The sequence below is a fragment of the Vulpes vulpes genome, chromosome 3 (genome assembly GCF_048418805.1).
Source record: "Vulpes vulpes isolate BD-2025 chromosome 3, VulVul3, whole genome shotgun sequence".
Classification (NCBI taxonomy): domain Eukaryota; kingdom Metazoa; phylum Chordata; class Mammalia; order Carnivora; family Canidae; genus Vulpes; species Vulpes vulpes.
Genome location: NC_132782.1, coordinates 83,645,062 through 83,670,519, shown reverse-complemented (window position 1 = coordinate 83,670,519; position 25,458 = coordinate 83,645,062). Strand labels below are relative to the sequence as shown.

Genomic DNA, 25,458 nt, shown 5'->3' with positions numbered 1-25,458 from the left:
AGATCATAATATAGACTTGGGAGTGGAGGTAACGCCCTGTGAGCAACAAGATAGGAGTCTGGGGCCCTGACATTGTGGAGAAACCCCCCAGCCCTGAAATGCCTATCTAGATTTTTACATGAGAGATAAATAAACTTCATTTTGTTTAAGCCCCAATTATTTGACGTATTATGTCATAGTAGGACCTAATTCTAACAAATACAGGTTCCCATCACATTTAGAAGAAAACCCAAACTCCTTATGAAAGCCTGGAAGGTTGGTTCTATGTGATCAGTTTGCACTGTAGGACAATCCCTTCCATTCTCCCCTCACTCGCCATGCTCCAGTCACTCTGGCTCTTTTTCTTTCTTTCTTTTTAAGATTGATTGATTGATTGATTGATTGATTGATTCATAAGAGGCACACACAGAGAGGCAGAGACATAGGTAGAGGGAGAAGCAGGTTTCCTGCAGGGAACCTGATGCGGGACTCCATCCACATTCCAGGATCACACCCTGAGCCTATGGCAGACGTCCAACCGCTGAGCCACCCAGGCATCCCATCACTCTGGCTTTCTTTTTCGCTGCTTCAAAAGTTTCTTCATGCTCTAGGGGATTTGCACTTGCTTTTCCCTCCCTTTGGGTTGTTCTCCTCAGATCTTCTCATGGCTGACTCCTTTTAGTTATTTTGGTCTCACCTTAAATATCATTGAGAGATATCATTAGAGATGGTTACCCTGACCAATCTAAAAATACCCAAAAAGTCACTCTCCTTTACAATACCCTTATTTTAATTCTCTGTGTAGGACTTATCACTAATCGATGATTCTTTCATGTGTTTATCATTTGCCTCCCCCTCCTAGTAGGTAAGCTCCATGAGGATAGGAATTTTGATTTTTGGTTCACTGCTGGACTTCCCTGGACTAGATAGAACAGTGCCTGACCGATTAGACACTCAATGCATGTTTGTCAAAACTATATCACGGATAGTGTGGTGGTTAAAAGCAAGTTTCTAAAGTCAGACAACCCATATAAGAATCCTGGTTGGGCCACGTATCAGCCATGTGACCTCCCTCAAGTCGTATAACCTAAACTCTCTATAAAATGATATTTCCTGTGGCGTAGGTTAGGAGTAAATGAAATAGCATTTATAAAGCACTTCCTCTCCTTTTCCCTCCCATTCCTCTGGGGGCTCCCTTCTTTTCCTCCTCCCCTTGGTTCCCCCTCTTTCGCCACTTCTCTTCTGCTTTTCATACCTCTCCGCACATCCAGCGGAGACTGGACCTTTGAAATTTGGCGGGAATGAACGTCATCATCCAAGAGGACCAGGGCTGCGCACGCGCCAGACACCTACTTTTGCTCGCGCGCTAACTTTGCAGCCTCAACAGCCAATCAGGGTCGGCGTCGGAGCCCGTGTTAGCTGGACTCACCAATCGAATCTGGGAGGCGGGCCGCCGTGGAGGCAGTGGCGAGAGGGGGCGGGGACAGGGAGAGGGCACGCATAGTTCTCCCGGCAAGGGTCTCTGTGGGCCAATGGGAGAGGCCTGCGGGTGAAGGCGGTGGGGCGTGGCGTTGGCGGCTCCCGCAACCCAAGGCCGTCCAAAGTCGAGCCAATCAGAGTGAGGAGGTGGGAGGAGACTAGCCAATCAGCGTGCAGAATAGGCGAGGCAAGGGGTTGAGGAGTCTCCCGCGGACGTCGCCGGCTCCCTAGCTTCTGTCAGGGGAGCCGGGCGTGCGGAGGAGGCAGAGGAGGCGGGAAGGTGGCCGTAGTTGAAGGGCCTATTGCTGACTTGCGGGGAGGTGGTCCGAGGGACCGGACAACCATGGTGATGGCGGCGAAGAAGGGTCCAGGCCCCGGTGGCGGGGTCAGCGGGGGAAAGGCGGAGGCGGAGGCGGCCTCGGAGGTGTGGTGTCGCCGGGTGCGGGAGCTGGGCGGCTGCAGCCAGGCCGGGAACCGCCACTGCTTCGAGTGCGCCCAGCGCGGGGTCACCTACGTGGATATCACCGTGGGCAGCTTCGTCTGCACCACCTGCTCCGGCCTCCTGTGAGTGTACTGGCGGGGGGGGGGGGGGGGGGGGATGGGGCAGGACAGGGAAGGGGCCACGGAGTGTCGGCGGGTGGGAGGGGGGCAGGGGGCTAGGCAGCGGGGATCGGGGCGAGGGGACCGAGCTGAGGTAGGGGTGGTGGCGGAGAGGCCTGGGGAAGCGCCTGATGCGCTCAGAGGGTCGTCTGCTGCAGAGCTGTCACGGGGAAAGGAAATTGGCCGCGGAGACAAGACACGATGGGAGTCGCGTTGCAGGGGAAAGGACGGACACCGGAGAAGAAGGGAGAAACTCTCGAAGGGAGGGCAGGCGGACCGAAAGTAGGGAGAGTTGAAGGGAGCCGGGGTGGGGAGGTGGTTAGACATTGAAAGGGCCCGAGAATGACACACACCTTGAAAGGGAACTCTGTTTAGGTGGGGGACAAACAGGAGAGGAGTAGAATAAGCTGGGCTCTAGATGAAGGTGTACTTTTCTTCCTTCTGGCTTGTACCCATCCTGGAGTGTGAGATGGAGAAACCAATTTAAAATAGGTAAGTTAACCCGGGCTAACAGAGTAGAAAGAGTGACAGGTAAGGAGCCATGTTGCGGTGTTCAGGTGCAGGTCCTAATGGTGCAGGGCTGTGGACTACTACCCAGAGGTAGATTTCTGACACATCTTAAGAGAGCTGGTGGGTTGCCCTGTTAGAGAGCTTAACTTTTCCAAAGGTTTGGGGATCTGGATGAGCCATCCTTAAGTGTAATAGTTTATACCTTTAAGCTTCTTGTTGCCATGGCTTGATCCTGGGAGTAGCATCTGGCAGCTCTTTCTAGATTTGGGGGAATTTTGTATAATCTGCAGTGCTGCACTTGGCACTGGCACTGAATTTGGTCATGCCTGAACTAATTTAGAGCCACAGTTCTAGGCCAGATTTCTGGTTACAGGGTAAGTTTCTTTTTCCTCGTAGGGAATTATTTGGTTAGATGCCTGATTAACATCAGATACCAACCCTGTATCTCTATTTTGTATAAGTTTATCAAGAGATTTATTTGGACTTGCTTAGGATGGTTTTAATACATTGATATTTGTCTAGTTGGTTGGTGTTGTATTTAACAAAAGGTGCTTTCCTTGTTTCTTCTTACATCTTTAGGAGCCAAGAAGGGAGCAGTACTGTTCTTACATGACAGATGGGAGAACAGAAGCAAAGAGAGGTTTACTGATTTATCCAGTGCCATTTGGGGGTTGCTGTTTTCAGCATTTGTTATTAGATATTAGTTAGGATGATGGCAGATCAGAAATGAAGATCCAAGTCTCCTAAGATAACAGTGTAGGATTATTTCTCTATTTGATTTTTACCTCCTTGTTCTGATCAACCCCACTTGTGTGTAATGACTTTGGTCTAAGTGAAAGCCATTATGGCTCCTGGGACAACAATTAGAACTCAAACAGGAATGTGTCAAAAAGTAGAGACTTAAATGAAGCAAAAGGATAGACCTGAGACTGGGACAAGTACTCTGAGGAGAGAAAGAGCAAAGTTTAGGACTATTTATAGCAGAAAGAGAAAGAACAGATTTCTGAAGATCCTGTTGTGAAGAGGAAAATCTGATTATAGAGTCTGGGAGCAGGCAGATAAAACTGATGGTATATCAGAGTCTAGGTCCTAGGAAGAAAATGTTTGGAAACAGTGTTAATTCATTCCCATGGTTAGCTGTGCAGCACAAAAGATAAAGCATAACTAAATGGGAGAGCTGACACTATTATTATTTTATAGATCTTGGTTTAAAGTATCCCATAGATAACATTTCCCTTCTATAATGAATATCCCTGAATCAGGACAGAAGGAGGGTCAAGGGATCTGGCACACATTAAAAACCTGATTTCTTTTGCTAGAACAGTTAACTCCTTAAATATCAGTGCACAGTTTTAGAACTTTATCACTTGTGCACAGTAAACTCAAGGCAGGTTGACATTATAAGGAGAGAAATATCAGAAGAAACTCTAGAAGAAAGCTTTGGTTGCCCTGGCTGTGACTGTCTGCCTGGGTTCTGGTGGTACTTCTCACCATATAGAACTCATTGGAGTTCTAATTAGCATGAACTAAGTAGGGCCACACATAGGAACTTTATAAAAAGTATTGCCTGTGCCCTGGGACAGACAGGTGCTGGCAGGACCTGGCAGGTGGGCCCTAAACAATGTGTGAGGTGTGGGATGCTTACTACTGGCTGCAGAGTGACAAGAGAGCACACACAGTTCTAAAGACACGGAGGGGCATGGCTCCAGGGTGACACTTAGACCAACTAACATCTTAAATCCACATGGTTGATTGACCAAAGATCAGGATTTTTGTGGTACTGGGAAGTGAAAATTGTGGTAGGTCAGGAGGCTGTCCATTCATTCATTCAGTCTGTCAACATGTATTTATCGAGTGCCTATCAAGCCCCAGATATGGTCTCAGGCACTGGAGATATGGCAGTGCACAAAATTGTACCCATCTTTATGTAGCTTATACCACAGTGGAGGCCATGGACTCTATCTAAATCAATCATTAAATATATAATTGCCGATAATAAGTGCTGTGAAGTTAAATTAAGCTCAGCATGGGCTGGAGAGTGATAGGAGCTCATGTTGAGGTAGGATGATGAAAAGAGAAAAAATATTCTTTGTTTAAAGAACAACAGGGGACTCCTGGGTGGCTCAGGAGTTGAGCAACTGCCTTTGGCTCAGGGCGTGATCCTGGAGTCCCGGAATCGAGTCCCGCATCAGGCTCCCTGCATGGAGCCTGCTTCTCCCTCTGCCTCTCTCTCTCTGTGTCTCTCATGAATAAATAAATAAAATCTTAAAAAAAAAAAAAAAAAAAAAGAACAACAGTATGAAGGGGATGGGAATTCAAGTCCCACACTTTAGCACCATAGCCAGGGAAAGGAGACAGCGAGACAGGCTTTATCTTGAAAGCCAGCTCTCTATTAAGCATGTATGTTACAAATATGTCCATTTATTAGGGGAATGGAGTGTTCTGAGGGCAGTGAGCTCAATTTCCAAAGTTCCCAGCTGGCTGCACAGTCTGATGGAGCAAAGTTGACTGTTGCAGCCAAAGTTGAATTTCCCAAGATCTGGAGAAAATTTTTGATTTTAATACTGGTGGGTGGGTATGACTATGGCTTTGTCACTACATGTACAAGCTCATTCTCATTTTCTTTTTTCATGAGAAATATTTTCTAAGCTCTAGCAGAAAACCACAGCGTTGGTGTGAGGGACTAAGAGAGAAGCTGCTAGTTTTGTCTGTTTCTAAATTTATATACATGCTGCCACAATTGTAGGTCCCAAATTTGACCTAGTTTTATTCATTTGGTTTTCGTCCAATACCTAGTTTCCTTAACCTGGATATAGGTCCTTTTCATTTCCCCAAAATATACATTCAGCTGTGTCTTTGGTTGTGTCTGACTCTTCTACTACAGAACAAAGCTAGGACAGGGTAAAAATTGCTGCTAAAAAGTGCTTTTTCCAAAGCAGTGGCTTCAAGTTTTTTTCTTTCTCTGGTTTGCCTGGATGCCTCAATGAATAAACCACATTTCTTTAATAAGAAAATAGATTCTAAAAAAAAAGAAAATAGATTCTGAGGCCTACAATGTCATTGACATCAGGGTTGGGCACTATCTTTGACACCCAGTCTTTTCAGCAAAGTCTGTGGCATGCTTCCCTAACCTAGATGTTTGAGTTCATTCTTTAATCCATCATCCTTCAGGTCTCAATAATATATAATTTGTCTCCTCTACTTCTGCACAACTTCATTCCCACAGCAGGATTAAGTCACAGGTCAGGTGGACAGAGCTCTGGACTGGGTGCGAGGTGTGCTTGACAGCTCTTTCTTTATGACAAGTTCCTAACTTCCTTGTGCCTTAGTTTCCCCATCTGGCCTTGCTGGTAGTGGTTCCTGGTTGAGGCACTTTTATCTCCATGGAAGAAAAGGCATAGTGTGTTGTTCAATAATTCAGTACTTTTCCATCCGTCTCAGAGAGATAGACATGTCTCTTGCCCCTGTATTAATCACATCCCTCCATCCCCTCCTGCCTCACCTTTCATCCAAAGAGATGAGAAGAAGGAGAAACAATGTAAAAGGATTTGGAATGAGCCTGAAGAGGAAGGCAGAGGATTCTGTGTGGCTCTACATGAGTGGACAGCAGTTTATCATTGTTGCAGGGATTTTAGATCAGGAGGAAGTTTTGTAAAATTAGTGAAATTGAGCCTGGAGCAGGTAATAGGGGAGCTCTCCTATTAGGGACTGGTAACAGTCTCTAATAGGGACTCTTTTTGGTGATGTTTGGGTCCAAGATAAGAGCCAACAGTGGTTTAGCTGAACCCTGGTCAGAGGCAGAGAGGACTAGAATCCCAGAAGCAAAGAAACCCCACCTGGGAGGTATGAATTTGAACACTAAATATTCAGAAGTCAGGAATTCCCGAGTCCAAATTCGGCACAAATGAAAGAACTTGGGTGCTGGGTAGAACTGTCTTTTTCCATTGTTGGCCTGACAGAACCTTCTTATCTGAGCAGCTGAGCAAGTTTGAGACTTTCATGAAGCAAGATAAAAGCAAAACCTGGGTTGTGAGGGAGATGACCACAGAAAAACAAAAGGTGTGGTATTTGTAGAAATAGTTGTGTGATCATAAGGGAGGGGGGAGAGAGGCAAGGAGAGAAAATTGGGCGGGCTTTAGGGTCCCTGCAGTTTGCTTTGCTGCCAGTAATTCAGGGCACTTCATAGAAGGATGCAGAGTACTTCAAATGCCGGTCAGGTGCCCCAAGAAACAGAAACTGAAGTCAAAGGCGTCATGACTGGGCTGAGGCTCAAGTCCTAGTAATATACTTGCTTTCAGTTGGAAAAACTTACCCTATTCTGGGCAAATAAATTTATCTCTGCATTCCCCCAGCACCTCCTGTTAGAAATAACAGAATGGATTTGCTGTGATAACCAAAGGGCAGTGTCTCCTTCTAGCTCTCACTTCTTTTGGGGAGAACCTGTGAGTCATGTTGGGGAGACTGGATACAAGTTGGAGACTTGAGTCTGTTTGTTTTCAGGCCAGTGACTCAGATCTGGCCCCTCGCATGATCCTGCTATGTCCCCAGAGAGACCCAACACTCCTCTAACATTTGATTTCAGCTACTGGGAGGAGAGGGGCTCTTGTTTCTAAATTGCTTCTGTTCAGCCAGCAATGACCTCTCTCTGATTCAGAAACAAAATGCTCTGACTCATAGGCCATGTAACTAGGTCCTCTTCCTGGGCTGCAGAATGTTGCCTTGTAGAGAATTTTCCCTGCCCCCAGACTGTGGCTCTAGTTATACATAATCCAGTCAGTCTACAGACATCAAGGTCAGAGCAGTGCTTTTTGTACTGTGCTATGGAAACATCCTGTTCCCTCAAGATTCATTTGGCCCAAAGCACCTAAATCACTTATTTTCTCTGCTTTCCCTTCATCCTATCTTCCACCCTCCACCCCACCCTCCCAAAATTCTCCAGTCCAAGCTTAGCCATAGGAAGTTCTGTTGTTCCAATCATCCCCTCTAGACTGATGAATGGGTCAAATCCCTCCTCCTCCCCCAGGAAGCACCTCCCTGTTTACACTTTGCTAACAGTTCCTGGTTGTCCTTTCAGGAAATGTCAATGACCTTTTTGTGATAGGCTTTAAATCTGTTCTTCTAGTGTAAACAGAATACATTTTACTTTTCCCATGACCAGTTCCTTCCTTCCCCCACTGCTGCATCCTGGTGCCACATTCTCTCTGATCCGGCTTGTGTGTGCCTAAAATGGCACCCAACTGTGTTGAGGAGTATCTTTGTCTAGGCTCCTAGGGTCATTGTAGGCAAGCATCGGCTGATCAAGGACTAAGTCCTACATGAAATGTGATATATGTGGTATATAGTGGTAAACAGCTGTCCTATTGCACCCCCAGAGTGCCTACCATTATGCCTTGTATTTTGGCAAAGGAAATATTTCTAAGTAAGAGGTGAAGATAAGAACTGGGATCATAGGAACGGAGAGGTCTGCTTGGCTGGACCTTAGAACATCTGGCATTTTGCGAGGGAAGAGCCTAGAGATTAAGGTGACCAAGAGCTAGGGAAAGAATATAAAAGTCTGTCTGGACTTCAAAATAAAACAAGGCCATTAGTAAGGCTTTAAGAGAGAAAACTGGAATATCTCTGAAATATGATTAGAAGAGTCTTCAGGGTAGATCAAGTTTAAGAGCTATTGTTTGACCTGTAGTTATAAAGCCTTGCTTTTGGATTTCTCTACTCTAATCTTTCTTTAGGGCATCAGTCCTCTTTGGTAATGTCTTTTAAAGGGTTATTTAGAGACCCTTTACTTAAAAGGCTAGCAGCAGAATTGCTGAAAATACCTTCAATTGTAGCCTTCCGTGTCCTGTCCTTTGTTAGAATCCCACAATCGGTAATGTGTTATCCAAAGGAACTGTTGCTCTTCACTCTTCACTCTATATCATGTCACCTGTCCCCCCTCCCACGCCCCACCGCCTTGGCATACCCTTACACAGACACTAACATGCACACTGCCAATCTTCTAGACTCGTAGGGACACCTTCATTTTGTGGGTATACCTGTTAGCATGAAATTTCTCTAGGATTTCCATTTGGTAAATTGTGTGATCTCCTCCTTCCCTCTGGTTGATCCCGATGGCATCAACCGGGACCCTCTTTTAGAGTTTCTTTTATTTTCACATCTTGATTTGCCCATTTTCAGGGGAGTGAAAGTCTGAAGAGGCCTCATCAGCTGAGACTATCTTTCCTGCATATGCCAATGCTCTTTCACAACCTGGTCCCAGGGTCTGGTTTATTTGTTGTGGTTTGGCCAGTTTTGTTTTCATCCGATGAATGCAGTTGGTCTGGACCAGAGTAAAACTTAAGGGAAAAGGAAAGGAGAACCTGTCTTAACGCCAAGTTTCCCTTGTTAGAACACTCCAGAGGGCAGTTGAGTGTGGGCAAGAAAGCTTTCTTGTCTACTGTAATCTCTATAGGGCTTCTGTGGGCACAAATAGACTCCCAGAGAGTTAACAGAATACACAGAGCTGACACAAAAGCATCACTACAGGATATATGTTCCTGACTCATGCCAATCTCGTATCTCATGGTTAACTCTGACTTCCTCCTGCTTCATCGAAAGATCTAGAGCTGAGAAGGTCTGGACTATTTCTTTTCTCAGAGATCTCTTAATAAAAGAGAGGGACCCCTCTCCATCCCTACCATCACACTTCCTGTCTAGACAAAGAGAAGAGGCAGCCAGGTATAAAACTATGGCAAAACAGGAAATGGGATGTGGGCACATCTCTGAGTTCCCAGAAGTAACCCCCCACCCCACCCCACCCTACCCACCCCTCAGCCTGCAGGAGGAACCCTGCTAGGAGAGAAGGCAGGTTCCCTGCCATGGAACCCAGGCAAGGGAGACAAGGCTTCTGGATAGGCAGGCCCTACCTTCTTCTCCAGAATGAGGGGGATCCCAACACACCCCTGACTCTCATTAAAAGCTGCCAAAACAGGGATCCCTGGGTGGCGCAGTGGTTTGGCGCCTGCCTTTGGCCCAGGGCACGATCCTGGAGACCCGGGATCGAATCCCACGTCTGGCTCCCAGTGCATGGAGCCTGCTTCTCCCTCTGCCTGTGTCTCTGCCTCTCTCTCTCTCTCTCTCTGTGACTATCATAAATAAATAAAAATTAAAAAAAAAAAAAGCTGCCAAAACAGTCTCACTTCCCTTCTTTCCTTGAATCAGGAAGTAGCTTCGTCAGGGAATTCTACCTGAGTTCTACCTCAATTGATGTGTTGTCTTCTCCTTTCTCCTTCCCCATCCTCCCATAAACAGACCTGCAGTGCTAACCACTAACCACATTGTACTTCTCTTCCTGTTTCTCTCTCACAGGAGAGGCCTGAACCCTCCCCATCGAGTCAAGTCCATCTCCATGACAACTTTCACTGAGCCTGAAGTAGTGTTCCTGCAATCCCGTGGAAATGAGGTAAGCCAGCACCGATGGAATGGTTACTGGCTATAGTTGCCCTGCTGGCCAGGGGAGCTGTGTCTCATGATTATGGAAAAAACCCACAGCTTTCCTTTTTGGTCCAGTTTCTTTTATTTTTTAGTATTGACTATGTCTTATGCATATTTGTATATCCATAGAATCTTCATTATACAAATTATGGTTTGTCTAGGCCTTTGTTAGAGAAAGCAGGGAAAGGAGCAAAATCTCTATAGGGGGTGACTCCTAGGCACTCACAGGGAAGACTGCCCCTTGACATTTAGAGCACCACGTTGATGAGCATTCAGAATTGACTCAGAGTAAGATCTGGAGCCAGCTCTACCAATCTGACCCTCAGAACCCTGGGTATAAGCCCATGCCATGTACTCGAATGTTGGTTAAACCCCTTCCCCAGCTAAATCTGCTGGTGGTGGGAAGACACTGTCCTTGCTGTTAGCAGTCCAGTCCTCCTAGCTTGTGGGTGACTGGCTTACTTAGAGGATACTGACAAGGGAAGGCCTCTGGAGGTGTTCTGGAAGCCATAGCTCTGACGATCATCCCTGAGCCCACCCCCATCCAGATTTCATTCCCCATAATTCTCATGGTCCTCTCTTTTCTTTTACAAGATGTGTCATAATATGTAATTATAAATCAATTTTTTTAAGATTTATTTATTTATTCATGAGAGACACAGACTGAGAGAGAGGGGCAGAAACATAGGCAAAGGGAGAAGCAGGTTCCTTGCAGGGAGCCCAATATGGGACTCGATCCTGGATCCCGGGATCACGACCTGAGCTGAAGGCAGGCCCCCAACCACTGAGCCACCCAGGCGTCCCTTAATTATAAATCTGTTTTTACTTACCTAAGGCACGACCTCCTCATTAGATGGTCAACTCTGTGAAGCCATGGATCGTCTACTTTGTGGGTATACCCAGACCCTCACATGTGTCCATGCTCATTAATATGTATGGATAAATAAATTGGAAGTAGTATCATTCCCATCTCATGCTTTATGCCTGAACTCCTCTGTTACCTGACTCCATTCCTTTAGGTTTGCAGGAAGATTTGGCTGGGTCTTTTTGATGCTCGGACATCTTTAATACCGGATTCCAGGGATCCTCAGAAGGTGAAGGAATTTCTCCAGGAAAAATATGAGAAGAAGAGATGGTAAGGAGGAGGAAGGATATTGCTACGGAGACACATGTCCAAAGGGATTATTTATCTGACAGTCTAGTTTCCAGACTTGAGTTGGTTCTTCTCTCAAAGGCCAGACTTGGGTTGAGTATATTCCATCCAGATTCAGTTAGGGCTCAATTCTGACTTCAAAATCATGAAACTACCTAAAGGACAACTTGTCCCCAGTTACTAACTTTGATGCTTCTCTTTTGGGGAGATACTAGGCTGCTTAGAGAGGGGCTAGGCCTGTGGGAGTGTGAATCAGGTTTATAGCTTAGCTGGGCCCATATATGCAAAGAGGCAGCTGGAAGCACATACCCTAGAACTCTGTGCTTTTAACCCATCCCATCATTTCATCCACAATGTATATGTGTTCTATTTTCCTGGTGACAAAAACACTGTTTCTGCTCCCCCTTGCTTTTTCTTTCCCTAGGTGGCCTTCCTATTGTTTGATCTCAGGGGTGTGTGTATGTTGGGGGTAACTATAGGGTGGAGAAGAGAACTCAGACAACAAGGAGATCGATGTGGACAAAACAGCATTTTGGAGTCCCTCCTGGGGGTGTCCTCCAGATAAAGAAGATGCTTCCAGAGTAGAGACCACATACATATGCTAGAGTGGAGGGAATTTTATCAGAAGTCACAGGAGCTGTCAGGATAGATTGTGAGCACTTAGAAGAGGAGGTGGCAGAAACTTTCTGTGGGACTAAGAAGGAGGAACTCGCAGAAACACCTAGAAAATAAAAAGGAAGTTGAAAAATAGATTCACCTGTCCAGCAGCACTACTGACACATTATTACTTAAAACCCAAATGGTTTGATGTCAGAAAGAAAAAGGAGAGAGGAGGGAAAAACAGGCCCACATCTGAGCAAAGTGAACATTACTGCAGAAAAGAATGAGCATCCGACAGTAAATGGGATACTCAGGATGGGCAGGACTTTGCTGAGTTGCTCAATTCCCTTTAGTTCAAACAAGGGAATCAGTGGGAAAGGGCAAAGGGACTTGGGCTGTCACCTGTGCTTTCAAGTGCCTACACTGAGCATGGCGCATGGTGTTACCCCTCCTTTCAGCCTGGCTATTCTTTCTCAAAGGTATGTCCCCCCAGACCAAGTCAAGGGGCCCGCTTATACCAAAGGCAGTGCCTCCACCCCCATCCAGGGCTCCATCCCAGAAGGAAAGCCCCTGCGGACTCTTCTGGGGGATCCTGTGCCATCTCTCTCAGCTGCTGCCTCCACCTCTAGCCAGGTAACTCTCAGACCTGCCCTTCAAGGCTAGTTGGGGATTTGGGAGACAGGGATGTCAGTTTTCTAAGTCCAATCCCCTGGACTTAGCAGACAACAGTATTGGAGGTGTGAGTTGGTTCTCAGACCTATGTCTTGGACTCACCTCAGACTCTTCTATCTTTTGGAAGAAAGAACCCAACAGGAAGTGGTATTTAGGAAAGTCAGAGTATCGACTTCAAACCTAACCATTGCTCCAAGGAAACACAGAAGGGGCCAGGATGCTGCCTCAAACCCCTGGAAAAGATGAGGAAGTAACAGCTCTGGGTGTTGGGGGGGGCAAAATCTTGGCACCATCCCTGTGTATCTCAGGGTTACGTTCTCTGAGAAGCCCTAAAACGTTTGCTTCTGGGAACTGGTACACTGCGAAGACAAAGAAGCTAGGTACATGAGGGGCTCAGGCAGCTTCTGCCCAGAAAATCGCTCAGTTGAGGGCAGTTTCTCCCTCTCTTCTCTCTCCACTTGCCTATCTGGGGGCAGCCTAGGGAGCCGTGCAGGGGCCCTGTCATGTCTGGGACCCCAAGTGCTCTATGTCATGCCTTCTCTCAAGTCTATCTGTCAGTCGCAGCCTCGGACGTCCCAACCCCGGAGCTCTCAGCCACCTCCCCACTCTTCCATCAAGAAAGCCAGTACTGACTTGCTGGCCGACATAGGTGGAGACCCCTTTGCTGCTCCCCAGGTGGCACCAGCTTTTGCTGCGTTCCCAGCCTTTGGGGGTAAGTGGGGCTTGGGAGAAGATTCCCACAGTGTATACCCCTGACACAAGGAATTCACGCCCTTGAGGTGACCAGGTCCCCACCCCTGTCCCGTCCTGCAAACATGATGATAATTCTGAAGCATCAAAGTTGGAAGGCCTGGGGTCAAATGAGAGTGTCCAGGATTATATCTACCAGTTTGACCAGAAAACATCACAGTCTGGGACTACCAGCACTTCCTATTAGAACACTGGAAATCACCTTTTTATTACTTTCTTTTTCTGTTAAAATGGGGGCAGGGGGCTCATCACGTGTTCCATTCCCGCTGCCCTCTTCCCAAAGATCGGCAGCAGCCAACAGAGGGTTGAATAAAATGGTATCTAGTTCCCGTTTTTCTTCTCAAGCCCTTCCCCACCAAAACCAATTTTTTTTCCCACATGATTCAGCCTAAAGTAGGCCCTGACAAAAATGTGAATGCCTCATGGAGTAAGGATAAAAGATGGTGGAGAGGGAGCTTGGAGGCCTCTGAGGTCCCCTTGCCCCCAGTGGTTATTTGGCCCTCTGCCCAGGCCCCTGCCACCTCTCTCTGAACAGGACCCTGTGGAAAGGCAATGTCCCTTTGGCCTTCAGAATTAGTATATATTATAACAATTCTATGAGCATGTTATATATATAGCCTTTATATTCCCTCCACCTGTAGGCCAGACACCTTCCCATGGAGGCTTTGCCAACTTCGATGCCTTTGGCAGTAGCCCCGGCTCTTCTGCATTTGGAAGCATTCCTCCAGCTGGCCAAGGCCCCTTCCAGGCCCAGCCAACAGCCACAGGTAAATTCTGCCCTGCTCTATTCTAGTCCCCTCCTCTCTTCTGACTATGTTCAGTTTTCCACATCCATACATCGCCCTTCATTCACATGTGCACCAACCTAGAGATCTGGGCAAAGGAGACAGGGGAGGAAGAGAAGCAGCCCTGGGAAAGGAAGAGTGGCTCCACTGCTCTATTTTGTCCTGTAGAGAAAACAGCTCAGTTGCAGTAGCAGTTGTGCAGGGTGTGCATAGAAGATTTCTGACCGGGAAGTTTGGGGGATCCCAGTCCTCGAAAAATCAAAAGCGGACATGACCTTTCCGAAAAATCAAAAGCGGATCATCAGTGCTCTGATGGTCTGCGATGTATGCTGCCCAAAGGGCAAGCACTGGGTCAAAGTCCAAGATAGTCTCCAGAAGTCCTCACTCACCCCTGTTAGAACAGAAGCATGTATCTTCAGTGTTGTGTTCAAAGAGACCCCCACACACAAAAAAAGAAAGAGACCCTAAAGGCGACTGTCATTAAACATTTGGTTCCTCCCTGAGTCCCCAGACATCAAGTCTTCATAGCCTTGGGGCTGGCCCTTGGCCTTTGCATGTCCTGGACACACAGGAGGGCAGCCAGAGTGCCATAAAGACCTGATGTCTGGAGAAAGCTAGTGACTTACGCTCTCTCTTTCTCCCCTCCCCCACCCACCCACCCTTCCTCTTCTCTACCCTCACTGCCAGCCAGTCGGATGCTAACTGGAAGTTACAGCTTTGGTGAGTTATTCTTCCCACCTCATAGCCCACCCAAGGTGGAAACCTCTCAGGTCCTCTGAGCTGAGAGCTTTGAGGTCTGGAAGGAACCTTCAAATGTAGCCATCGTACAAATGAAGCAGTTCAGCGGTTCCCCTGTCATGCAGCCCACAGAGTGGCAGAGCTCGGCCCAGAGCCCAGACTCCCCGACTCTCACTCTGCCCACAGCCTTCCCGCTGTGCCACCTCAAATTGTCTGTTCGCTTTTGTTTTTATTTTATTTTCATTTTTTTGAATGGGACAAGGAGGGACATTTCATATTGATGAAAGTTAAAATTCACAAAGAAGTTCTCAACTTAAAGTACCTGACAGGGTGGCCTTGAAAGTCATAAAGCAAAAACTTAGACACAATGAAAATCTAATACAGAGTGACCGAGAGGGGGATGATAGTAGACTCATGAGATTAATAATAGATAGAGTAGATAGACAAATAAAGAAGAAAGTAGGCCATTTGAGTAACACTTGAACAAGGTTGACCTAATACATATAAGCAGAACTTTGTAATCAAAAGACAGAATTTTCTTTTTCTTTTTCTTTTTTTTTTTTTTTTAAGAATTGTTTATTTATTCATGAGAGAGGCAGAGACATAGGCAGAGGGAGGCGCAGGTTCCCTGCGGGGGAAGCCTGATGCGGGACTCGACCCCAGGATCCCGGAATCACACCCCGAGCCGAAGGCACATGCTCAACCACTGAGCCACCCAGGCGTCCCAAAAGATAGAATTTTCAAACACAGAACCCTTTTACAATTTAACCACAGACTAGGAGACATCACATCAATTTCTAACAAATAGAAATTGTCTAGGTCACATTCTATAAAATAAAAGGTATCCTGAAAGATGTCTAAAACTCCCATAAGTAAAAAAGAATAGGATAACAAGGAAGGAATACAAGCAGCAAATACCCAGAAAAAAATCATGAAAATGTTCTCGACTAATCAGAGAAAATGCAAATTAGGGTAAGATAATAATTTCGCAAGTTATATTCAAAGATTTAAAGATTAGTGATGGCCAGTACTATGCAGGGAAATTGGCCCTTATGCATGCTACCAGTAAGAATGTAAGCTGGCACAGAAATATTCAGTGTAGCAGGAAGAAAGTGCTCTTGGGAGAGAGAAAGCCGCCTATACAAGGTGGTTATAAATTGGCCCTGTCAGAGATGCATGCCTGTCGCAATCCCTTGTCCAAAAGGCCAACCTTTGAAGAAGAGAAGGAAACTGTCAGTCCCGGAGCCCTCCCCGGCTGAACCTGAGGTGAACTTCTGTCCAGTGTCTAGTCATCTCAAAACACAGCTGGTCTGCAGCCAGCCAGAGCCTATCAGCCCTTGTGAGGCTCCTGCTATTGCTAGGAGCATCCCCATATTATCCCCATGAGGAAGGAAAGATCTCCATTTTTTTTTTTTTTTTTTTTTTTTTTTTTTTTTTTTTTTTAAATTTTTATTTATTTATTTATTTATGATAGTCACAGAGAGAGAGAGAGAGAGAGGCAGAGACACAGGCAGAGGGAGAAGCAGGCTCCATGCACCAGGAGCCTGACATGGGATTCGATCCCGGGTCTCCAGGATCGCGCCCTGGGCCAAAGGCAGGCGCCAAACCGCTGCGCCACCCAGGGATCCCCAAGATCTCCATTTTGTAGTTGACAAAACCGGCTCAACTTGGCCAGTGACTTGGCCAAACCCCAATGGCTGATGAGTTGCAGATCCTGTTCACTTCCCACTGCACCGTGATCACCAGGGTGGTTCTCTGAGTGTGACATAAAGAACTACTGGGTATAAAGTAGGGAGGATTGGGTGAGAGGTGGGTGTCTTTTCTGACAAGCCTGGTTGTATTTTTATATTTCTGAGGGGGAGTCTGGAGAGGGGAAGTTTCTAAAACTGCAGTTTCCCCTGAAACTGCTAGAAGGCCTGTATGCCAATCCAGCCACAGGGAGTGAGGCCCTGGAAGTACAGAAGAAGCAAACAGGAACACAGGTGTACCTAGCTTCCCAGAATGGGCTGACAAAGTGCCCTTTGTGGACCCTATCAGAGTGAGGGCGGGCTCTGCCCTCTAGTGTCGGTCAGGAGACACAGCCCAGTAGGGCACAGCCCAGTGGGGCAAGCACCTTCTCTCACCTGGGAGCTCCCTGACAGGCCTAGAGCAGTACTGAGGCTTCTGACCTGAGTGATTGTTCTGGAGTTTTTAGAAAAAAGCCCCAATGCCTAGGTGGCTCAGTTGGTTAAGCGTCTGCCTTTGGCTCAGGTCATAATCCCAGGGTCCTGGGATCCAGTCCCCCCACCCCCACCCCTCTGCATCAGGCATCTTGCTCAACAGGGAGCCTGCTTCTCCCTCTCCCTCTGCCTGCCGCTCCCTCTCCTTGTGTTCTCTCTCTCTCTGCCAAATAAATAAATAAAATCCTTTAAAAAGAAAAGAAAAAAAAGCCCCTAACTTAACTGAGGAGAAACCAGGCTGAACTTTGAGGGGGCCAGGGAGCAATACGGATTTGATAACCAGCCTGGCTTTGCCATTCCTCCTTTGCCTAGTGTCTTTATCTTTCCCTGGCCCTTCCTCTCACCTCTGGGAGGCAAAAGAGTCTTCCCTTGTGAAGGTTACCTGTTGATTCTTCCCACTCTCTACAGGCTTTTTTCCATCAGCTTGCTTATCTGAGTCTCACCTCTACTCTCCACCTCTGCCATCACATCCCTCTCTTCCCACAAACAGACTTTAGGTTACCTGGCCTCTGGGAAGAGGAGCCTGTGGCCTTCACTGACTCTTTTTTTTTTTTTTAACACTCTTGGTGGCATAATAGACATACCATTCTGCACCTTGATTTATGTTTTAACTGAACAGTACTGCTAGATTTTATTATCAGTACATGAAGAGCTTCCTCATTGTATTGTTTTTTTTTACGGCCGCACAATAGCCCTGCTTATGTGTATATCGTAATTTATTTAATCCATCCTATGTTGATGAATATGTAGAATGAATGATGAATATTTAGTCTTCTACTCTCAAACAGTGCTGCTGTTAATACCCTGCATGTGTCATGTTGGGCACATTTGCAACTTCTATCTGTGAGAAAACTCCTGGTAGTGGAATTAGTCTAGAAGGGGACACAGTTGACACAAAAATAAAAATATGTCACTACAAATATGTCAGGTGCCCTGAGGGCAAAGAACAGGGCTGTTATGAGAGGAAAACCAGGCTCTCATTCAGACAGAGGTTGGAGAAGGCACATCTGGAGACATGGTTCTGTTGAACCCGAAGGGTGGGGAGACCTACAGGTGGGGCCTCTTGTTCAAGGCTGAGGTGGAACACGCTGAAAGACTGGAGCTGAAAGTCTAGGAGAGCCTCTTGTTCATTTGCATTTACTACCTGAGCTAGCCATCACATTTCCTTTGAAACCTCATCTTATTCCTCTGACCGCAGAAATGGTCTCTTAAATCATAGGCTTTGGTGATCCCTCACATTTGTGTACTTTTCAGATTCCAGAATACTTCCTGAGAATACTTACCAGGGTTTGTGGGGGCTGTCTTTATGGCGCTTTGTGCCACCATAGATAGGTGTGTGCCTACACCATAGGAATGTACCACACTATGGAGAGGACAAAAATGAGTTCAGGAGAATAAGATAAGTTTGCTCAGGTCACAGCAGTAGCAGGGAGTAGGGCCCCAACTAGAGTTCAGTTCCTCACACTCTACTTCTCACATAGTCATGCAGCAAACAATTCCTGAGCACTGTCATGTGGCAGACACCAGGCAAAGTGTGTTTCCCTTCAGTATACATCTCCCAGCACCCATAAAAATCGAGTCTTTCCCATATGTAGCCTCATTTTACCCTCAGAGCAGCCCAGAGGCCCAGAGAGCTTGACAGGATTCCCACCATACAGATGACACTGAGACACACCGATAAAGAGGCTTTCTCCAAAGGACAGGAATTTCCTGGGCTTGCTTCTCAGGCTGTTTTGTAAGCCCCCCATGTGAGCTTCCCCTAGGTGCTTTTTTTTTTTTTTAGATGTGATGACCAGAGTGGTCAGAGGAACCCTGATCTAAGCCCCTGGCCTTAGGATGGCTCTGGTAGGAGTGGGAGCCAAGCTCTCAGCTGAAGAGCTCCACTCAGTGCTCCAGCGGGGGCTCTGCCTTCCATGAGAGGCTCTTGAGTGTCTGGGCCTTTCTGCCCTTCGCAGCTCCTCACCCACTCCCACATCCCCCATCCCCTCTACCTGTCCCTTGCTGTGATTTGTCCATACATGGAAATGCTGGTTTGAGGAAAAGACAGGTGGTTCCAGGTCTTGAAGAAAAAATGAGAACTGAGTCAAACTGGACCAGAAGGGACAATGAATGACCTGACCCAAGGGAGGGCAGCTTTCCCTCAGCAGTGGTGGCTTTGAGCACTAGGGAGACTGAGAAAGGCTAAACTGCCTAGAATTCTTGGCTGGATTCAAGGCCCTCTGAAGTGGATGATTCAGGGGGAAATAAGCTCAGAGAATCCAGTGGGGGCCACTCATGCCATCATTCTGCTACTTCTCCCCTGCTCCCCCCACCTCCATCTCTTTGGCACCTTCCCTCCTGCCTCACCCCTGCACTCCCCGTTCTGTTTCCTGTCATTGCCCAGGGAGCAGCCAGGTGACTCCATTTGGTGCCTCTCCTCTTGCACCCAGTCAGCCCAACAGCCTCCCAGACATGGGCAGCCTCCTGGGGCCCGGAGCATCAGCTGGAGGTATCCCCAGCAGGTAGGTCAAGACATCTGCTCTGGGGCAGCAGGCTTTTCCCAGCCTGCTCAGTTGCTCCCATCGTCGTCAAGCAGAACAGGGTTTGCCATCCCCTGGTCCCTTGATCCTGGGTGCCCTGCACACTGACTTCTCTTTCCATGTCACAGCGTCTTTGGGGTGGCTGGCCAGGTCCCTGCGCTCCAGTCGGCCCCAGCTGGTGGCGGTGGTGGCAGCACAGGGCTTGCCTTCGGAGGTGAGTCTTGCCTGTGGAGACCCTGGGAGGGGATCTGAGGCCAAGAGGAAATGGGCTTCCATAGAGAGGGAAGTAGAGAAAGAGCACCCCAAGACTGTGAGGAATGCTATCAGCCCAATATTAACTACATGAGTAAAGAGTAACCCTCTCTTTCTCCCGCCTCTACCCTGTTCCACCCTGAGCAGCCTTCACCAACCCTTTTACAGTACCTCCTACTCACGCCCCGCTGCCTTCCACCAACCCGTTCCAGCCCAATGGCCTGGGCACAGGTAAGCCTCCAGACTCTGCCCAGAGTGCAAATTCCTCTCTCCCTCCTTCTCTCTTTCCCTTCTCTCTGTTTCTCTGTCTCTCTCTGTCCTTCTGTCTCTGGCTCTCTCTGTCTGTCTATCTCTCTCGCACACACACCCCTCTGCAGGAGGAGTGGCAGACAGCCTCAACTGGCAGCTGTGGTCTTCCTGAAACGAGTCCCCCTCTCACCCTTCACCAGGCCAGACCGGGTTTCACTTACAGGCCACCTAGTGGGCAAAGAGTAGAAGCACCCAAGTCCCAGGATCAGAATTTAAGAATTACAAAAAAACAAGCTGCTACTTACCGGAGCCGGTTCTGCAGGTTTAATGGCTGATGTGGCAGTGACTCTCCCTCTTTGCCCCTCAGCCGTATCCCCCCAGCACCCAGCCTCTCTCCCTTCTGTGTCCCACTTACAGCCTTGCCCTTGGTCTCTGCTTTCATCTGCCAGAGTGTTGTGATCTCCTCAGTCCCTATCCCACTGCAGCCTCAGCTCTTCTCTCTTCAAAGGCACACTTACCCCACCCCACCCCCACCTTTTTGTTGTTGCTGTTCTTGAAAACCTTGAGACCAGGAAGAGAGATTGATAGCAGCTTGCATGCTGACCTGACGGTGTGGCAAACACTGCTGAGGGCTTTACACCCAGGATTTGCTTTTCCCAGCAGCCCTAGGAAAGGGGATGGTCCCACTTTTAGAGATGAGACCACTGAGGCACATAGAGGGCTAGTACTTTGCCTTCATTGATGCAGTTTAACAGGTAGCTGGCAGCTGACCCCAGTTCTGGGCCACACCCATGCTCGGCACTGCTGTGCCCTCTGTCTGTGCTACAAGCCACCATGGGCAGGAAGAGGGCAGGTTTACTAGGTTGCAAAAAAGCTGAAGACTTCCAATGGCTCACTCAGGGTACTTTTACTGGGTACCTCTGGTTAGGGAAACACTCTATCCCATGTCCCCATCTTGGACAGATCTAGGAAGAACTGTTCTCCAGCCTGCCTTCCAGAGCTTCTCCTGACCTTCATGTCCTCATTCTACAGGGTCCAGCTTTGGGATGAGCAGTATAGGGCCTGGCTTCCCCCAGACAGTGCCTCCCACCAGGGCCTTTATCAACACCTTCCCACCACCAGTGTTCCCCCCACAGACCTCGATGACTCAGCAGCAGAATGGTAAGGGATTCAGACCACACCCTCCTTTCTTACCCCATTCCTCACCCAAAGGGACTGCAGTAATTGGGGCTGGGTATGAATATTAGGACTGTTAGGATGTCAGATATCTGAAATAGTTCCCTTTTGGACCAGTAGGGGGCACCAGAGAAGCCACAGACCTGCCAGTGTCCTCTGACTCTGCTCCAGACCCTTATTGTAGAAAGGCCCACTCTTGCTGCCACTTTAGGATGCAGGGAGGCCCAGCAAAGCTGGCCAGCACCAGCTTGAGGGGAAGGGCTTACACTGTCAGCTGAGTTTTTCCTCTTGCTTCCCAGGCTCTTCCTTCAGCGACCTAGGATCAGCCAAGCTGGGTCAGAGGCAACTGAGCCAGCCAGCTGGGACCTCTACCAACCCCTTCATGGCAAGTGCCAGTATGGCCTTGGTGTGGGGGATGGCCTGTCTCTGGGGGTCGGGGGCAGAATCCTTGAAGGAGAATGGGGCAATGTGGGGTGGAAGCCCTGCCTTCGCCGTGCAAGGGTGAGTGGGTTAGTCAGTGGGTCCTGCTGTCTCCCACATTCCCCTGCCCCCCACTTGCCTCAGCTCACCAACTTTCCCAGAATCCTCAGGCTCAGCAGTTCTGGGGGAGAAAGGAATCCTGGCCTGCAGCTTTTCTCCCCTAATCCCCTAATTGGTGACTGTTGTTTCTTTTCAGACTGGATCCTCATCAAGCCCGTTTGCCGCCAGACCTTCAACCACCAACCCATTCTTGTAGCATTGTGTCCCTGGGGGGCCTCTTCCCCACCCTCTGGGGCCCCTCTACTCCCAGGAGCTCTGGTGACCATTTGCCTGTGGCATTTCTGTGGGTCTGAGACCAGAATGGGCCTTGTTTTGCAGGGAAGGGGTCTTGGGGATGGCGGAGGTGCTAATGCTTTGCTTGGGGCTTGCAGATAAAAGGGCAGCTTCCCGGTCAGCTGCCCCCAAAGCTTCCTCCCATCCCCACTCCAGCTGCCACCCAGGAGGAGGCCCAAGAGGAAAGCAGGCAGGGACTGGCCTGGAGGAGTATTGATATTTGATTTCTCAAATTCTTAATTATGATGACAATAATCCTCCTCTCCTGCCTTCAGCATACATCGTGTTTCCTTCACCCCCAACCCTGTGGACAGAGGAAGCTGTGGGTGCAGACGGACCAGCATTCTCCTGTGGGAGCAAGCCTCCCCGCCTCCCCAGCTTTCCCATGCTGGTCTCCTTGTGGACAGAAGCACCGTGGGCAGAGTAGAGTCAAAGTGGAGATGAGGTGTGGTGTTGACCTTGGACAGTGATCAGACAGGTTGAGAAGGCTTTGGTCGGGGGCAGGGGGGCATAGGATGCCCTTGATGCCCTGGCTTGGGCCAGCACATCCTTTTATCCCCATCCCCATCACGCCAGGAGGCCCTCCATGGTTTTGCTTCTCCAGCTCCCTCCCTCATCCTGGGTACTCAGGATGAATAATAGTTTTACCTATATACTTAGACATGCCCAACTCCTGTCAAGCACTTTAGTTTGCTGTGGTGTCATGTTTGGATACCAGTGTTTTATATTTATACATAGAGAATTTTCTAATATAGCCTATTATATATACACACACACATGCACACACATGCCACAATTCTCCTGCTCCCAGACAGCTCTTTTACATGGGAAATGGAATGGATCCCCATCTGTGCCTCAACCAGCAAAGCCGGAGCTCCAGAAGGTGGTGGGGAGGGTGTTCACAAGTCCTGACCACTCCAGAGCCTGGGCTTTTCCAGGGAAAGGCTTTGTGCAATTGGCTGGGTTTTTTCCTATCTTTTTCCCATGTGCCTCCCCCACCCCCAAAATCTCTGCACCAAAGCTGTTGCAGGCAATGTTGGAAAAGAACTGTATTTGGAAGGAAAAGGAAATGGCTCACATGGTCTCACTTTGAGTTAGTTTGAGGGGCCCCAGTGTGCCTAGTAGGTCAGTGAAGATGATGATGCTGTTGGCTCAGGACAGGAATTCCTTGCTGGACATGGCCAGGCCCCATCAGAGCTGGAGTCCTGGTTAGCAGTGGGAGGGAGTGCAGTGGGAGGTGGCTGCAGTGAGGGGGTGACTCCCACGGGGCAGGGTGGTGCTGGAGGATGGAGATGGCGATGGTGGGACCTGAGTACAGGAGTAGACCACTCCCAGGCCGGTGCATCCTCGGCCCCTCCCCAGACTGTTCGCCTGAGGATGTTGTGTCAACAGCCATAGCATCTGGGCTGTTTGTGTGGTGACAAGGCAGCCAGCGTGGGTTAAACACCTCACATGGCAGAGGAGAGGCCCAGCCTTCAGCCTTGCTGTCAAGGGATGTTCTTCCCTTTCCTGGATTGTGCAGGGACTCTGGCCCTTCAGCTGTTCATTCTTGGGATTCTCTGGGTCTTTCCACCCAATGACCTTTAGCAGCAGAACAGCAAGGAGAGGTGGGGACTGTGTTATCACTTTATTTACTTTGAGGACTTCTCTGGAAATATTTCTCTCTGCTGCTATTTGCCCATCCAGGCGTAGCCTCCTGCACCTTTGCAAGGCTCAGAACCCATCCTGTCTCGGGTCTGTGTTCCTACTCTCCCAGCCCCTATCCTCCTTCCATCGCCTGGTGGATCATGGATTTCCCAGCATAGACCACCATCCCTGGCTTTTTCATGTTCTGTCCCATTCTCCCAGTATTTTTCTCTGTCACTCTTGATTACTTCTCTGTCCCGGGCCCTGTCTCTGTTTCCCATTTTCTCTGCTTAGAGCCAGGAAGGGGAGGAAGCAGGTCTCTTTCGTAGGAGGAGGAGCCTTATCTGATTTTTCCCCAGCCACCCCCAACTCCCTTTCCTGACCAAAAGCACTGAGGTCTGGAGGTGAAGTTGAGAGGGCCCTTGCTGCGAGTTTCAGTTACACTCCTGCTGTTTCCCAGCGACCTCCTTAGGGCTTGGTGCCCAGGCCCAGGCCCTCCCTGCAGTCCCCCTCCCTGTGCCCCGGGCACTCTGTCCAACATGGACTCCAGCCAGCTCACTGGCCAGGGCAGGATGACCAATTAGAGGAGTTACACTGGGTTAGCCTCCATCCCCAGGACAGAAAACCCGAGTTCCCTGGGCACAGGCCAAGAGGACCGCAGCTGCCGCCCCTGGCATGGAGCAGCCACAGCACCGCCTCCGTGGGGCCTCTTGTATCCAGGCGAGCTGCAGAGAATGGAAAAATCCCCGGCCTACTAGAAAATGTCTAAGTGACTGGGCTGTGTTCCTCCTACCTCACCCCTAGGATGTCCCTGCACGGCCCTATCTGGTGGTTACACATCAGGTCCCCACAGCAGGCAAACCATGGAGCCACAGCCACGCTGTGGAGCTCGCCCAGGCTCCCACTGGGCTCTGACCAAGCGGCCAATGCTGTGACCGTGCTCTACAGACAGTCCTCTGACTTGGCCCCCAGCCCTCAGCAGGTCACCTGCCCCTGTGGCCCAGCACGCAGGAGCCAGTCCCCAGGACTGCCAGGAAGAGCTCCATTCCCTGTATCCGGGAGTCTGGGAGTCCTGGTGGGGGAAGGAGATGGCGGCTGCCCCTGCACCCCCACCCCCCCAGTGAGGAGAATTCCAGCTAGGGAAGAGAGGGCGACAGCCACAGCCCAGCCTTAGTGCCCACAGTATCCTCCCTGTAGCCTCCTGCCACTGGTGACAAGATTCTCCTGGGCTTGGGAATGTGGAGCTCCATGGCCCAGCTACCCCACACCCGGCAGAGGGAGGCGCAGGTAGACCCCCCCCAGGGTGGGGAGGTGTTCTCACCCAGCAGAGCTGGGGTTCTGCCCCGAGCAACTGCAGTTACCAGGGCAACAGGCTAAAACAAATCTAGTCTGAGCAGGGCCAAGGGCAGTGCTGTTGCTCAGGCAGCTGATTAGGCCAGTTGTTTGGCTCCAGGCTTTTCCTGGTTCCCAGCATGCTAAAGCACCTGGTACTGACTGCCCAGAACCCAGGTTCTCCCCGCTGCTGCTTCCTGCTCCACCGTACCCAGCACTTATGCGCTCAGCGACACAAGGGGGCCTGGAGCTGGACTCTGTGATGCAGCCGTGATTTTACCAAGGACTGGGGGCTGCACCTTGGCCCAGCTGATGGGGAATGAGAAAGAGAAGGAATGAAGAGGCCCTCCTGTGGATAGCTTCAAATCCAGCCTGGAGAGGAAGGCTCCAGACCAGGAACACAGCAGGTGGAAGGCCCTGTGGATGCTCCCATGTTCCTCCAAGCAGCACCATACCTGGGCAAGGGGTTGGGCCTGCAGATCTGTTTTGTATCCTTGCTACTTTGCATAAGGTAGGTCTGTCAAGACCACACTGGA

The 25,458-nt window shown here is 49.1% G+C and overlaps 1 protein-coding gene across 22 annotated transcripts; it reads left to right on the top strand.

The window, feature by feature from the left end:
* The first annotated feature begins 1,606 nt into the window (after positions 1 to 1,606).
* Positions 1,607 to 25,458, top strand: AGFG2 (ArfGAP with FG repeats 2). Of its 22 annotated transcripts, none has more exons than XM_026019507.2 (13): positions 1,608 to 2,022; positions 9,913 to 10,006; positions 11,058 to 11,173; positions 12,271 to 12,424; positions 13,010 to 13,175; positions 13,855 to 13,980; positions 14,686 to 14,718; positions 19,339 to 19,456; positions 19,603 to 19,688; positions 19,874 to 19,957; positions 21,008 to 21,136; positions 21,451 to 21,536; positions 21,828 to 25,458. In XM_026019507.2, exons 1-13 carry the CDS (start codon positions 1,802 to 1,804, stop codon positions 21,885 to 21,887), a joined length of 1,473 nt encoding a protein of 490 aa, XP_025875292.1. In that variant the 5' UTR covers positions 1,608 to 1,801; the 3' UTR covers positions 21,888 to 25,458. The 22 variants fall into 22 exon arrangements, with proteins under 22 accessions (XP_072609105.1, XP_025875292.1, XP_025875293.1 ...); XM_026019508.2 differs by having other exon boundaries at positions 1,618 to 2,022; positions 13,022 to 13,175; XM_072752996.1 differs by having other exon boundaries at positions 1,619 to 2,022; positions 12,250 to 12,424; positions 13,022 to 13,175.